Below are 15605 nucleotides of genomic sequence, written 5' to 3'. Positions count from 1 at the left end.
CTTAAAGAAACTATTGACTTTACTAAATACAAGAACTCTTAAGAGTGTAGATAAATCTGCCTTACAAACTAGCTTTGAGAAGTAAGACAGGTAGAGCAGTACCTCTTGGGATGAGCAGCCTCATTAGAAGACCTAAGATAAGTGCACTGAGAGAACCTCAGTGGCTGCAGAACATTCATGCTAGAGAAGAGAGAACTTTGAAATTCTTAGTCTTTCTTGGAGTAGGAAGCTGTGATAGATGTTAAATAATTGTGAAATATTCAGTGACATATTGAGATGTAACAGATGCTGTGGAATCATGTCATAGTTAAACATTGTACTGATTTGGTAAGTGCCACATATTTCCTGGCAAAGGACAATTTTGAGAGTTAGTAACATGAAATTCTAGTGTTAAAAGAATACAAATAACACGTCAGTTGGAGTTCTGCTCACCCACTCTGTTGGAGCATCAGCACATGGATACGTTTAGCTGTCTCAGAAGGCATCAGATGGAGAACTTCAAATTCTGTATTTTGATAGTGTTGTAGATTTTAAGTCTCCATTGCCCCATCTGTCAGCACCTGATAACTAGCAAATGTATTAGCAGCATGTTTAAAGCCCTCTTTTCTCTGAGGTACTCCTCATCTGAATTAATTGAGTTGGGGGAGGGAGAGAGAAGGCTTCTATGGTGGTGGGGGTTTGTTTGGTCTTTTCCCATAGTTAGTGTTTGAAAATGAACAGCATTTACTGGAGATGTTAATACTGCCCCAAAGTTGTCCCAGTAAGTCTAACTGCAGAACAGTGCAGATGATAGTGCACAGAAGCCCCATCTAGACAGAGCCTGAGGATTTTGCCACCTAAAGATGGAAAGCAGAATCCTGAAGGTTAAGCTGAGTGCCAGAAGGTTGCATCTGTTGTACAGGATGGACCTGAAATCCACCTGTCTCAATGCCCAGCCTTATTTGGCAGTAACAATGATTAACCGTACAGCAAGAGGCACACAGAGTGATGCGTCTCCAGCATGCTGTGTGTCCAGCAGTAAGAGATTTACAACTCATTGCTATTATATCCTGTATTACACAGGTGATTTCATCTTGAATCACACTTTCTCTTTTCTTTGTATTTCTTCAGTCCTTCCATAATCTTTTTCAGATGATCAGAACTCTACTGGTTACTGAAATTGAGGAAATAACTGTGGCTTTATGTAGTGGCATAATGATATTTCCCTTTTTATGTTCTATAGCTTTCATAACAATAACTTTTCAATTCAGTAGTGAAATGGAAGTACAGCTAATTCAGAAATGGCATTAGGAACCAGTTTGAGTTCATTTTTTTTCCATTATCTTCATTCATACATCATGTAACTTTATATCATAAAATACTTTTGTAACTTGGGAATAATATACATGTAACAATAACAAATAAAAAGGAAAGTGATATATTTTTTTCCCACTTATTTAAGCACCTGCATGTGAATAGGAAGATGACTCTTGCAATCTGCAGAACTATTGAGGCAGCTAACTGTTGGCTTCCAGAATCTGTCACTCCTTACAGTGTCAGTGTTGCTCCCAGAGCTCACTGAGAGCACGAGCTGTGGTGCAGAGATCCTTAGGTTGGTCCTTGACAACTGGTGCATCTGTTCCCTGCAGGTCAGTATCATGCAGGATGCTGCCTTGGAGCATGGCTCAGGTCCTGAGCTCTGCTGTGCTGATACAGTGCTGCTGCTCTGAGGCTGAAGCAGTGCTCAGCACCTGCTGAGAACCCTCACGGCACCCTCTATGGCCTTGCCAGGCTGTTTTGTTGCAGGGCCACAGCCTGGGTGTATTGTGATCAGGCAGAGACTGCTTCTTGGAGAGATTATTTTCTCCATTCATGACAACCCGTGAGAGCAGCTGTAGGTTTCTAAACTTAGCAAATCACCTAAATTTACTGGAGCTTAAGAAAAGTGAGTCATGTGGATTTATTTAAAATTTAAAAAAAAAATCATTTAATACTGAACCTTATTAGGTGCTGGTTCTCTACTTCAGTGATTCATTATTGCAGTTTACTGTAGCAGTTCTCTAGCTACAGTGCGGAACTAAAATAAACTTAGATGTGTATATAGGCCAAAGGACATAAAGAAATCAGGCAGCTTAGTCCCGCTGGATAAGAAATGCTCTGTAGGGTCAGGTCCGCAGTCGATCTAATTCAGTAGCCTGTTTCCAGCTGTGCCAATGGGGGAGAGCACACAGTTGAGGAGGCTGCCCTGCTCAGTGCCCTCGTGCTGCCCCAGCATCCAGGGCCGCTGGGTGGGGATGGCTGCAGGGTGCACTGCCTGTCTCAGAGATGGCAGTTCCTGTAAAAGCAGATAAAGCAGATCAATGCCAGGAGGAACTGGACCCTTCTAGTTGTTGTTGAAGAAAGAAAGTTTAGGCTGTCATAATAGCCAAAGGCTATAGTAGGGTGTGTATGATCTTCTATAGAGATTTGCTGTTCTTGTACAGTTTTTTTTAGCTAGGAAGTGTGCGAATGCGATTAGATCTTAACTGCTAATTAGTAGTGTGCCACAGTCTTAAGCTGAGAGACGAGATTCTTCAGTAGCAACTTTGCTCTCCCTTACGCCTGCTGGCTTTTAAATGACTTCTCTAGCACTTTCAGCAGAGCTGTAGCTCTTGACAAGGACTGTGGCATCAAAGTTGGAGAGATCCAAGGATGTACTTGCATGTAGAAGGGGTGAACAAATCCTTCCGTTAGTTTATACTTCAAAACCTCTGTTTTTTTAACTGAAAAAAAATATATATTTTCCTGTATCTCACAAAGATGTGCCTGATGCGGTTTGTAAATTGCATCGAGTGTTTGAATGTGGTTTAAAAAATAAGACTAACTAATGAACTAACACAGTCATTAAAGAATATGATATTAATGAAGAAAGATCACAGAACTCATTTTCGAGAAAACAGAACTGCAGAACACAGTAAATGATTGAGCGCATACATGCAGTAAGGATTTCTCATAAATGAGCTTTGTGAGGCACTTGAATCCCTTAAGAATTCGTTGTGTTGCTTTTATAAAGTAATTTCAAAATCCAAATGTTGTTTAATGCTGAGCCCAGTGCCTCACAGTGGCTGTCATATCAGAGCTGCACTGACATACGGACTTGTAATTTCGTATGAAAATTGTATCAAATTTATTTAACAAGACCCGAATGTGTTGATTGACACATACAGTGCCATCCTTTGATTCCTTATTACCTGAGTATTGTATTATCTCTCACATAGTCTGTAGTTCTTATTTACATTTAGGCCTTTTGTGTCATTCTCATGCTGCAAAGGCATTTTAGAATGAGTGTAAACATAACTTCTGTTGTTTTGAACATCCATTTATATTTCTCAGATGGTGTAAAAGTGAGCAAATGAAGATCACAGCCATGGTTATTTTTCTGTGACTTTGTCTGTGTTTAAAGCTGTGGACTTCTCTGAGGGCCTCTACAGAGTATCTCGGATTCCAGGAAGTATTACTTCTTCCAAAGTGGGTGACAATAATTGAAGTGCCTATCTCCCATCTCTCACTGTAGAGGTTTTCTTCGCTCTTTCTGTTACACAATGGTTGTAGATGTGACATCCTGTTATTACATGAAAAAGTGAAGATTTCCAGGAGATAAAATCTCTGTTAATACAAGGACCCTTTGAATGTATTTCCCTGGGAAGTCTACCTAAAAATTCTCCTGAAGGAGAATCTGAAGCCAAGTTAAGCAGCTTGTATTTTGGTATATATTTTTTTCCCCAGAGACTGTATCTTCCTGCTGCAAATGAACAACTTCAAATTCCTCCCTGCTTCCTTTGCAATTTACTTTGCAACGGCATGAATTTAGTTTAAATATAACAAAATCTAGACTTCTGTTAATGAAGTTGTTATACACAAAAAAGATAGCTTACCATCTTTAAACGGTCTTGCTGACTGTACAGCAGAAGTGCTGATGGGGACTTAGGACGTTGTTTTGAAGAACAGAACTGGAATGGGTCCAGAAGCAAATGAAGCCAAGACTGCAGTGTTCTGTCACACTGACCAGAGCATATGAGTAGGAAACCTTGAAAAATACTAGGAACACTAGAAGTGCATTTAAATAATTGGGGGAAGTACAGAAACAAATAGAAGTACGGTTTTCATACAAAGTGAGTTAAATTAGTATTTCTTTACATTTTTATTACTTTAATATACATTTTTATTCCATATGCGTGGTTGTAAAAGAATTATTTGAGTTGGGAGGGACCCTTAGATGTCATCTAGTCCAACTCCCCTGCAGTGTACAGGGACACCTGCAACTAGATCTGGTTGCTCAGAGCCCCATCCAGCCTGACTGCATCTGTCTCAAGGGATTAGGCACCACCACTTCCCTGGGCAACCTGTTCCAGTGCTTTACTGCCCTTATTATAAAAACAAACAAACAAAAAAACCAACAACAAAACTTCCTTATATCCAATCTTAATCTCCCCTGCTTTCAATTGGAGCTATTTCCCCTTGTTCTGTCACCACCATGTCTAAGGCCTTACTGAAGTCCAGGTAGACGATTCTGCGTATGGTTTTTTTGTAATCCATTTCACTTAATTCCAAGACAATATGAACGTGAGGGGATCAGTGAAGGGATTTTCAGAAGTGTCTCTGAAAATGAGCAGCATTCTTCACTGAGGTTACATTCCACGTGTTGCTGAATGCCTTGGGGCTTGGCACAGTACGTACAGCGATGCATGAGATAATTTATGTCAGTGAAAAGTAGCTGAAGCTAAGCTCCTTTCGATATCTGAGCTAGTTCATCTGTTTCTGACCGCAGAGGTCTCTGTGTTGTGCTCCACTGCAGAGCGATACCCTGCACGTTTTTAATATCTCACCTGTAGCCTGTGGAATCAGAGGTGTCAGCAAAGCTTTTATTTTGTCCACATAATCTTGAATTCTGATGATAGAGCATGAGAACAGTAATCTAATTACAGTTCTTGGAAGTTTTGCAGCTACACAAAACATTTATATATATTTTTACTTACAAAATATATTGGATCAAAAAATCATTGGTGCCCAATAAACAAGAAACTGCAATATCATTTTATAGTCACTTTTCAGAGCGTAACAGTTAATCTAACACTATGCTGGTACTGTATAGTATAAAATGTGTTTTATTCACTTTCCAGCAAGATAGGGGTAGGGTTATCTTCAACTTTGTATTTTTATGACTTTTACGGCATCTGTGCTGTAAACTGCATGCAGTTCACTATAAGAGCTTTTATTTCCTTTCAGTTCTCATGGTCACTACTTCAACAGTCACTGCAGCAGCATCTATCCTCACACAGGATTCCATTATCAAAGTACTCCACAAACACATCTGGAAGGCGTCTCTACCTTTAAGAAACATCCACATATCCAATCCATCCCTCTTCCTGCTGAGATAACCTCTGACTCCACTGTTTTCTGACCAGTTTTACTTATCTTCAGTTAGCTGAATGCTGAGCTTTTTGCTTGTTTTGCAAAACCCCTTCCTGAATTAATCAACAGAAAATCTAAATATTTCAACTCTGTGAAGCAGTCTCTGGTATTACCAGGGAAATCACATGGGCAACAGCGGGTTGGCAAGCTATGTTTGATGTTTCACCTCCTTGTGCCAGTTAATGTATGTGCATAATTGCTCGAGAGCCGTCTGGTTGCAACTTAAGATGTGTTGCTCCTTGATAATGAAAGCACTGATTTGGTCCCACGCATGAACTAGAAGTGTTTAATGTGAGTCTGCCTGTGGGACTCTGATAGAAAAAAGTGAGCAGTGCCCTGTCAAAACCTTTTAAGAAATGCGCATGTAATAATAATCTCTCAAAATTGAATGAAAATCTAATTGGAAGATGCCTGATTTTTTGGGGGGCCTAAAAAATTTAATGTTTGCTCTGGGCATGGAATAGCAGCATGAGCCTTCTCTCCATTCAATACACAGTGACTGCTGGGGCTTTCCTGGAACCAGGGAAACATCGGGGAGCAGCTGGGTCCAGAGGTGGCCACAGCTCCAGCCAATTTCTGTGGACCTAGATGGGAAAACAGCCTTCAGTGTTTGTGTGGATGACATCACCCTTGACCCTCCACAAAAGTGAGTGATATCTGAGACATCTTTAGCTTGCTTTAAAAGTCAGGGTAGGCAGAAAATGACATTGAGCTTTCTGGCCTCCAGCAATGCTGAGCAATGCAGTAGAATTAGATTTTCTAACAAGAAATCTCTTCTAGGCTCAGTTATGTTACTTTTTCTTGTGTGTTCCTTCCCAAGCTTGAATATACATGCTCCGGAAAGTGGTAAATGAGCATCTGTCAATACATTTGATTGCAACAACTGCCTGAAGATGGAGATCCTCTAGCAAGAGCCCCAAGAACTGTATTGTGGACTCCAATTGCAGAACAACTGACTAATAAGCTGGGATTGTTCAGTGAGGAATGAAAACTGAGGAAGGATGCAGTAACAATACTCAAATGAACACAGGAATGTCCTTAGCAGCTCTTCCTGATGATCTGTACTTGAGAAAATGGTGAGGCATTACATATTTGCAGTTTTAAAACAATTTTTTTCTTCTAATTGCTTTGCTTACCTGATATCTTCCATTTTAAACGTGAATTATTGTAATTCCTAATGTGAGCAGAATTGATCAGGGAGGTGACCAGAAGCTTTTTATTAATTTGCAGCTTTTATCTTTGGGAAATTAACATTCTGGCAAAGAATTTAATTGGGCTTTTTTGTTAATTCTCACAGTGATGCCTTGGTTTTTCCTTTTGGGACTGCAGAGAAAAAACAGCATCTGGTGTTTGAGGATGCTGGGGATTTACACCATATTATGTGTAATGTCTCTACTGTAAATAAACAAAATGAATAATTAAGTGAATAACGAGGTGTCCTGAATTATGACTTCTCTGGCTTCATCTATGGAAAATCAAAGGTATGTTTGTACTCCTGTCATTTGTGCTTTGGTGGGCATCTTGGGCTTGTCATTGCCCATATGGATATTAGCAATATATCTTTTCAAGCAGAAGCCTGAAATAATATTGATGAAGTCTGCTTGGTAAAATGGAGGAGTTTTTTGCTCTTCAGTGTAGCATCTGTCTGTGTTATAAACTGTGAAACAGAAGAATGTTAGAAACTGTGTCATAGCCCGGAGGGCTTTACTGCTTCTGCCCAGCCTCTCCTGACCCTGCATCAGCCCAGGGCCATTGGCTGCTGCCCCACTGAGGCCCCAGCAGGGCTGGGCTCCATCTCCCTGCAGCCCAGTCCTGTCAGCCACGGGCTATCTGTGGCCATGTCTTGGCCTGGCCCCCATCTCTTGGCTCCTGTCTGCCTGCAGAAAACCCTTGTGGTCCCCAGGGAGCTGCTGGCCCATGCTGCCTTGATGGGTTGGGTGGTTATGATTTTTATCTTTTTTCTTTTTGAATATACAGATATATATATATATGTATGTATGTGTGTGTGTGTGTGTATGTATATATATATATATATATATACACAAACGTTGATTTACGTTGAGTGTGTTGTACAGTCTGTCCTGATGCAGATACTGGTGACATATTGGATGTAGGTGCCACATTCTGGACTTACCAAGAAGGTTGGCACTCAACAGAAGTCACCGTGATGGGGCAGGAGGAGCCCCCTCCTATGGATGGCTGTTGCATTGGCTTCATGAAGGCTGCAGTGGGTGAGTTACTGCAGGAATACATCCCACAACCGTCCTTCTGTGGGGACACTAATGGGGACACCTGACACTGGGGCCACTTGAAATTGTGGCTGGAATTAATTTTATCTCAATGCCAGATTTCCACCTTGAGCACAGCTGCGTATAAGTAGAAGGCAAAGTAATTTTTATGCGTATGTGATATGATAATTAAACTTAGCACTTTCTCCACATTTGCTATTCAACACTGTAAAAGGAAGCTAAATGAATTGCCAAGGAGATGTAGTGAAAATTAATGATGGGAATAGGACTCAGAAGGGCTGTTGACATCTGGGCTCAATGTTCTGCAGAATATCTAGTCATTGGTTAAGATCTGGTAATCACCTTAGGTGAACATCCTTGGCTTTCTTCTGACAACCCCCCTGGCACGTAGCTGCATTTCTGTGCCTTTCCTTCCAGGCCAGTCCTTTGCAGGATCATTAAGATTTGATGCAATAACAGTTCTTTGTTTTAAAAAGACGGTTTCTGATGTCTGCTGTAGAACACCATCTTAGAGATCAACTTACATTACCAGAAACATGGCAAGAAATCCTTATACATCACAACTATACATAGCATGGTTTGTCCAATGTTAAACCACCAGCAAGGACAAACTATTTTTAGAGCTGTCATATGTTATCGCACCTGAGCTTTATTTGTCCTCTGATTAAAAGAGGTTTTCCCTCAGAAAAGTTCACTTGAATTTTATACTCATTTGTTAAGTCTTACGTTCCAATTCAATTTATTTTAAAGCAGATTCTTTGGGGAAAATTATAAAGCTAATTTGAATCGATTCTTTGGAGATTCAGGTTTAAATGAAGTGCCATAAAATTGGCAGTCAAAGGGAAAAAATAGAATTGAGTGTTATACTTGTATTACTCTGTGGACACAGGTGCCTTGCTTTTTGCTACTGCTGAGGGTTTTGATATCATGTATTTCAGACAATTTATAAACACATAAGAATTAAAGCTCCTCATTTTCCTCATTCCAATTGTAAACTTTTGGCTGTCAAGATCACAAAGTAAGTCATTCGCTGTTTCCATTTTATCATAATAAATTCTATAAACTCTTAATGGTATTAGTGCTGATTTTGGGGAAGTGAAACAAAGTCCCGTATTTGTTATGTCTTGGGAAGGTGGTTCTTCAGTGTCTAGTTGTGGGCTTGTCAGAGTAATGCTCCTTACTGCCAACATCGTTCTTTCTCTGTTTCCAAATGTACAGGGTAGCACTTGGTTCATACTGCTGAGCTGTTCTGGGTGTTGAGCAGGGTAGAAAATGTCTGAAGTCTGTGTGGCAAATGTGCGGCTTTTTCTGAAGCCGGTGTCTTTTTGAGGCCTTATGATCTTGTATTATCGAGCACCTGGTATCTCACTAACAAATGAGTCAAAATTTGTGCTTACAGGCTTTCTGGAAACAGGTTAAATCTGATTTCTTGTTTTTGTAAACAAAACAACATAAAGCCTGTAGATACACCTTAAAAACAGGGCCTTTTTCTTAACAGAACTCATGTTTTTCTGTTACTATTTGATGCATTTACAGCTTGGGAAATTCACAGAAATAATGGCCGAGGAGCTGGTTGTTCAATTTCCTCTCACAGAAATTACTGGGTAGATGTTCATTACTCCATCCCAGCACTGTGCTTCCAACCTAATCAGAAGCAGAAGTGAGGATATGAAAGGACGTGCTAGAGAAAGCTCCAGTGCACTCCGTTATGCATTCTGCACACATGGGTCTATATTAGAAATGACTGGTATTTTGTTTGAGTAAATACATTAGGAGATATTTAAATTAAAATATATGTCACTTTCTTCCAATTTCCTTAATGTGAAAAGAGTTTTACTGAAAGAAGCCTTCAGGCCCATGGCTGTCTTTTGATACGCTCAGCTTCCCAGGAGCTATTATTTAGAGTGGAGATGCTTGCTCTGGCTCCATTTGTGAGTGCTGGATACCTGAAATCAGACACCAAGGATGGTATTTGAATGTGGAAATGAGAATCCTCCGATCTTTCACACATGCTGAGCTGCTACAACCCTCAGTGATCTCAGTGGGCGCTGTGGCTGCTCAGCACTTTGGAAGTCACCCTGTTAGAAGGGTGGAGCTTAGAGGTGGAGGTAGATGTCGGACTGCCTTGATAGTGCTCCAGTGCACCCTGGAACCAGATGGAGGTGAGAGGGTGAGATGCTGCTCTTCTCTGCATCACTGCTGAGCTGATGGGAATCTATGGAGCACTCCTCCTGCCTATCCCTGGCATTCTGAGAGTAGTTTGGCATCTGCTTATCACAAATTTATATGTTGCCCTTTTTACCTAAAAACAACATTTGCCAATGTTCTGCCAGCTACAAGCGTATGCAAGCTGCTGGTCTCTGGGCGGAGTGGCACGTGGTGCCTTACCTCATTTGCAGGGCATAATTCCATCGGACTGAATTGATCTCTGGATCCCTGAAATCCTTCTCCATCTGTTGTGATTACAAAGAGAATAATGTTTTTCTGTTTATGTCAAAGAAGATAGAGGCCCTTGTCCTGGTTTTATATCAATGAGTGGAAACCTGATATTCCCCTTTGTTCAAAATGGTGTTGTTCCTGAATGCCAAAGTGAAGGAGAAGAAAACAACAGAAGCACATTTATATAGTTGTCTCTGTTTTACATTTCCTACTGCTTAACTGTGCCTGAACCTCTTCCCTGATCTGAGTGCTGTCCCTCCAACAGTGGCTCTTGTGTCTCACTTGTCAGAGCATGAAAAAACTCATGGTTTTCTCAGTTTCTATCTTCTAATCATTATTTTAAATAGGCCCAACTGTACTTGGTATTTGTTTGATTTTGTCACCAGCCCTGTTTATTAGCTGATGGTACCAAGCCCTAGGCAGTATAAGCTCAAACAACAAAGGAGCTCACATACCTATTTAGCCTCACCCAATCCTGTGCTTTACTACAAATTAAAATAGATAGGTTTCCTTTGTGAGTTAAGCAGCAGGTGCAGCTCACGTTCTTGTAGCCAGAATAATCTTTTTTTTCAGAAAAGTTTTTTAAAATGTTCTTGTAAAAGGTTCAGACTTTTTTGTTCTCGTCTCTTTTAGGGACACATGAAGGAGATTCAGGCACAGGAGGAGAAAAAAATGGAAGAAGCTCAGGAGAAACAGGTAAACAGGAAATGGGAAAAAATCAAACAACAAGCTTTTTCAGAAGAAGCAGAGCAAGTACATAATGTTTGTTTCAAGCTACCTATAGAAATAGTTACGTAAATGAAAATGTTTTTAAGCTACCAATAAGCACTCGCCTCCATGTACACTGCTAAGGATATTGTACAGACTGGTGGGTGTTTTATAGAGATGCCAGTAGACAGACAGGCTTTTGATGACAAATCATGTTGTATGCAAGGTGAGAAACAGCACAGAGAGCATTGTCCTTGATTGAGAACTGGGCTTACACCTCTGGGGCGGAGCAGAGGGAAAGCTGAACAGGCCTTGCACAGCACTGCCTGTCCTTGCTCCATCTGTGAGCAAAGCAGCAAGCTGGCTGGGGTGCTGCTGGCATGCAGGTGTCGGCATTGTGGTGCCCCTGCCTCTGTGAGTGCACTGACAGCACATCCTCTGTGCAGACAGTGTGCTGCTTTTAGTATAGTGCTATAGAGCTCCAAGAAATGTGAAACTCAAAAAATAATGTTTCTTTGGCAAAATGCTGAGTGCTTTGTGTTGGCTTTGTTAGTAATAATAGCATAAATACAAGATGGATTTTATTACACATAGTTATTAGGCATAAAACTTGAACAGCAAAGAAGTATCAGCATGTGTAAAGCTCTTCTTTCACAGAACTAGGAGTAAGCCTTGCTCGTACGTTTGATAACTTTCTCTAACTCCTGTAATTATAATGTATGGAGAGTCCAAGGAGCCATCACTAGTGCAGATCACAGAATCACAGTGGTTGGAAGGAACCTCGGAGATCACCCAGTCCAACACCGTATTAAAGAGATTCCCTAGGGTAGATTACACAAGAAAGTGTCCAGGCGGGTTTTGAATATCTCCAGAGAAGGAGACACTGCAGCCACTCTGGGCAGCCTGTTCCAGTGCCCTGTTACCCTCAAAGTTAAGAAAATTTTCCTCATGTTCAGCTGGGACACCTCCTATGTTCCAGTTGGTGCCCATTGCCCCTTGTCTGTAAGATTTACACTGTAAGATTCACGTTCAGTCTTTTCTCCTCCAGGAGGTGCCACTCCCCTTAAATTGCCTGGTCATTGCACCACATAATTGAGGGCAGAAATGGACCATGTTTTCCTTCTGCTTGTGTACGTCATGCATAAACTCACACATAAGCAAGGGATTATCTATAATGATTCTTTGTGCATTTATCTTTTGATAAAAAAAAGTTATGTTACTTTCTTCAGCTCTCGTTCCTTTCGACTCCTCAGTCATGTTCGCAATGTGTCTCACTGGCATGTGCTGAAAAGAGTCATTAGCACACACTGAAGGGTATCAAATGGGATGTTTGCAGCTGTCATTTCACTGGATTATCTTTGGCTGTTCCCCCAGTTCAGGCTAATTGTGTCTGTTGTCACTAGGCAGTCGGAGGACTATGCAGCAGGGGCCCAATGAAAGAATCTCTTCATCAGACTGTGTGTAGGGGTAGGAAACCTGTGGGAAATTAATGCTAAGGACATGAGAAGAGCAAGTAAGCACAGAGGAAGAACAGAACTTTGTTTGCAGCTGAGTGACGTTTGATAACTAACAGAATGTGGCTTTTTGGTGAAGCTAATTCTTCATTCAATTCAATTTCATTTAAAAAGAAGCATCCACAAATTCAAAACAATCTGACTGTGTCCCCTGGCCTGCCTCTGGCACGGCAAATATGGCTACAAGCAACTCCACGTGGGCGCAGCAATACAGCCCGCAGGTGGGGATGCCTGAGGCATTTCCTCAGATTCCCACTCATGTGGCCAGGAGGTCCCTCTGAACGAGGGAAATGTAACGTCTGTGATCAGACTGTGCTCCTGACAGCATGGGGACATTCGGGGAGAGATTCCCTGCGTCTGAAGCCCTGTCAGAAATACAACCAACAGCACACACCGTGTGGCACAGCTGGGAGCCAGTGGGATGCCAGATGCCCTTCAGCCAGTCCTCTTTCTCCACCTCTGTTTTCTCTCAGCTGTTTATGGCAGAGACAAGGGTGTGTGTAAATAACCACGTGCCCCAAGGAATGTATTTAGGGTGTTACACTCAAGGAGTAAAAAAAGCATGTAGACGCCGGCTGCCTTGCTGCACTGCGTGCAGACATACACATTAGGAAAGCTGATGTGAAGTTTTACTGTGTCAGTAGTTGAGCACATGAATATTTCATGGAGAATTGTTAGGTAAATATGCAAGAGGTTTTTTGTTCAGATACGAATTTGCCTTTACTCAGGCATTGAATTCTGTGGACGAGAGGTTCAATATTTAATGCAGTGTGTGTGTAACCATATGAACTGGTGCTTCTCAGAGAGAGGGTGTTTCTTTAAAATATGTTCTCAGTCTAATATAGCTTAAATGAAGTCAGTGGCACACAGGATGTGCTGCAGGTAGGAGAGCGATAACACGAGTGTGGCTCTGCATAACACTTGCATTTTTTATTTTATACTTTCCAGCTCTTTGGATTTTGTTTGCAAGAGGAGTTTGGTGCAATCAGTCACAGCTCCTACAGGAACACAGAAATTTGTTAACACTAAAAATCCCCCTTAAGATGGCGTTCTGTACCTCTCCTCCTTCACCTTCCTCCCTTGCCTGCCAGAATGAGAGTGTGTGTCAGGGCAGGGTCCCGCCGGGAGCAGCTTTGGCATGAGGCTGGCAGGCACAGATGGCCGGCAAGCTGCAGCCCCAGTCCTCCTTGGCTGCTCGACCACACCGGATCCTCTGATGGGTCCTCAGCAGCCAGCAAGAGCGTGTTTGCTCCAAATCTTGGCTCCCTTGCTTTCCTCAGGCTGACAACAGACACACTGCAGTCCCTCTCAAGCAAACCCTTCCCTGTGTGCTGCAGGCTTGCAGCCTTGTGGTCACCATCACGATGTCCTCCTCATCCCTCTGTCTGAGCACACTGTGGTTGCCTGGACTACTTGGTTGCATTTCTTTCTTTCCTTATGGCTTTTTTTTCCCTCCCCTCTCTGCTTTGCATTTCTCTTCCCACCATGATTCCCTTGCCCATGCTAGAAAAAGGAGGAATCCATGACAGTGGTACCAGAGCGTCTTGTGAATATGACACAGTGCTAGACAGCTCAGACAGCACAATTATGTTGGAGGCAGTGGAACTGAGCCTTTTTATTCCACAGCTGAGATCCTGACTTCTATTTTCAAAAGATTAATTCTTTTTAGGTTTACAGAAGTCAGCCAATGTCTACTCCTTGCTGTTGCTTTTTCTTGTCAAAGCACTTACATTTCTGCGCTTCCAACAATCTTTTTATTGGGAACAGCAAAGGAGTTTTATAAGAATAATGCACTTGTCTCTGATGCTCAATCAATCTAATTTTCAGCCGCTTCAAAGTTTGCCAAGCGCCACAGCTTAAAAATCCACACTTGAGCTTCTCACAGCGTGTGAGAGATGCTGCCTGAATTTCTGGGCATTCAAAGCTTGTGCTATCCTCAGGCAACATCAATTTGTCCATTACTGCAATGAGCCCATATTGCTCTCTGTGGTTTGATTCAGTTCCAGTGGCAAATTACAAGATTTAGGAGCAACTGAGAAAATATAGGTGGGAATTTCAAAAGTTCCTTCAGCGCATCCCAGCCCAGCTCCTTCCTTAGAACTCACAGCACTTGTGCTCCAGGTCAGCCAGTAACTATGGCTGTACGTAACACTATTATATTTCTGCTGTGGTTTATTAGGAGAGTCCAGCAGGCATCCTTATTTCTGAAGTGACTGCAAACTGCCCTTCCAAAAAGCCACGTGGGCCATCTCACTTGCAAACATACATATATGTTTACTAAAACAGAACAAAGTGTATGTATGAAAGAGGAGACAAAAACGAGTTGCCACCCTGGAACAGAGTCCTGGAGAACTGAATTTCAACAAATAATTTTTTAATATAGAGGCTTCCCTGTGTTGTTATGCTGTGAGGTATAATCATATTGGTTAACATGTCATAACAGCTTTTATTCACTGTTTCTTATGACAGCACAGTTTGGAAAACTGAGACGGTATCATGATCCCCATTTATTTCACCAGAATGTTTCCTTTTTGCAGGTTGGCATTTAGTAACACTGCTCTTTTGTTTCCATTGGTTTCCTGTCAATGCTACTTTCTGTCTTAGACATTTCCATACAGTAATAATTCAGTGTTTAGTTAGAAAATACTGTCAGGATGTACTTACTTGTATTTAAACACTTTTCAGTGGGAAGAATTAAAAAAGAAAACCTCTGGAAACATACCTGTTGATTTGTGATTCTGTAAAACATCTTTTACCTCAGTTGTATGCCAGATTTGCCCCTTCAGCATTGCTTTTACAGGAGCAGGAGAGAGTATGGCTCAAAATGCATTAAAGAAAAGAGAAACGGCTGATATATTCTGTTATTACTCAAATGATGTTTCAAGCATAAAACAAAAGGTGAAGCATGAGTGAACATCTTGCAAAGCTGAAAAAGAGAGAACCTCTCCTTTTATTTAAAATACTTGTATGTGTTGAGATGCAACAGAAGTCCCAGATAGTCTTCGTTTGTGAAAATCAAGCCATAGCAGTTCAGCCTAGATGCCTGGATGTGGATTTGGTGCTCAGACACCTTTGGAAGCTCATTACATGTTGAGCCCATGCACCAGAAGATGCTGCAGAGGAGCAGCCCTACATCATGACTTGCTGTGCTGCACCTTTTCTCTTCCTTCTTCTTGTGCCTATTTCCCTTGGGACTAAGACTTGGTGCACTGAGTGCATTTCATCCCTTGGCCAGCAGCACCATGGATTATATGACATTGGTTTG

General features: G+C 41.6%; 1 protein-coding gene across 2 annotated transcripts in view; it reads left to right on the top strand.

Annotated features, from left to right (window-relative positions):
• The window catches only part of EFCAB11 (EF-hand calcium binding domain 11), a 68115-nt gene extending 52514 nt beyond the window's left edge, over positions 1-15601 (top strand). Inside the window, exons 6-10 of one of the 2 annotated variants that reach the window (XM_032444821.1) lie at positions 5927-6076; positions 6251-6506; positions 6728-6911; positions 7506-7661; positions 10752-15601. In XM_032444821.1, coding sequence (XP_032300712.1) covers positions 5927-6076; positions 6251-6284 — 184 coding nt within the window. In that variant the 3' untranslated portion in view covers positions 6285-6506; positions 6728-6911; positions 7506-7661; positions 10752-15601. The remainder of the gene's footprint in view (positions 1-5926; positions 6077-6250; positions 6507-6727; positions 6912-7505; positions 7662-10751) is intronic. The other variant, XM_032444823.1, reaches the window with a different exon arrangement.
• Positions 15602-15605: the final 4 nt, after the last annotated feature.

Source organism: Coturnix japonica, chromosome 5, assembly GCF_001577835.2.
Source record: "Coturnix japonica isolate 7356 chromosome 5, Coturnix japonica 2.1, whole genome shotgun sequence".
Taxonomy (NCBI): Eukaryota; Metazoa; Chordata; class Aves; order Galliformes; family Phasianidae; genus Coturnix; species Coturnix japonica.
This window is presented reverse-complemented; position numbering and strand designations above follow the sequence as displayed.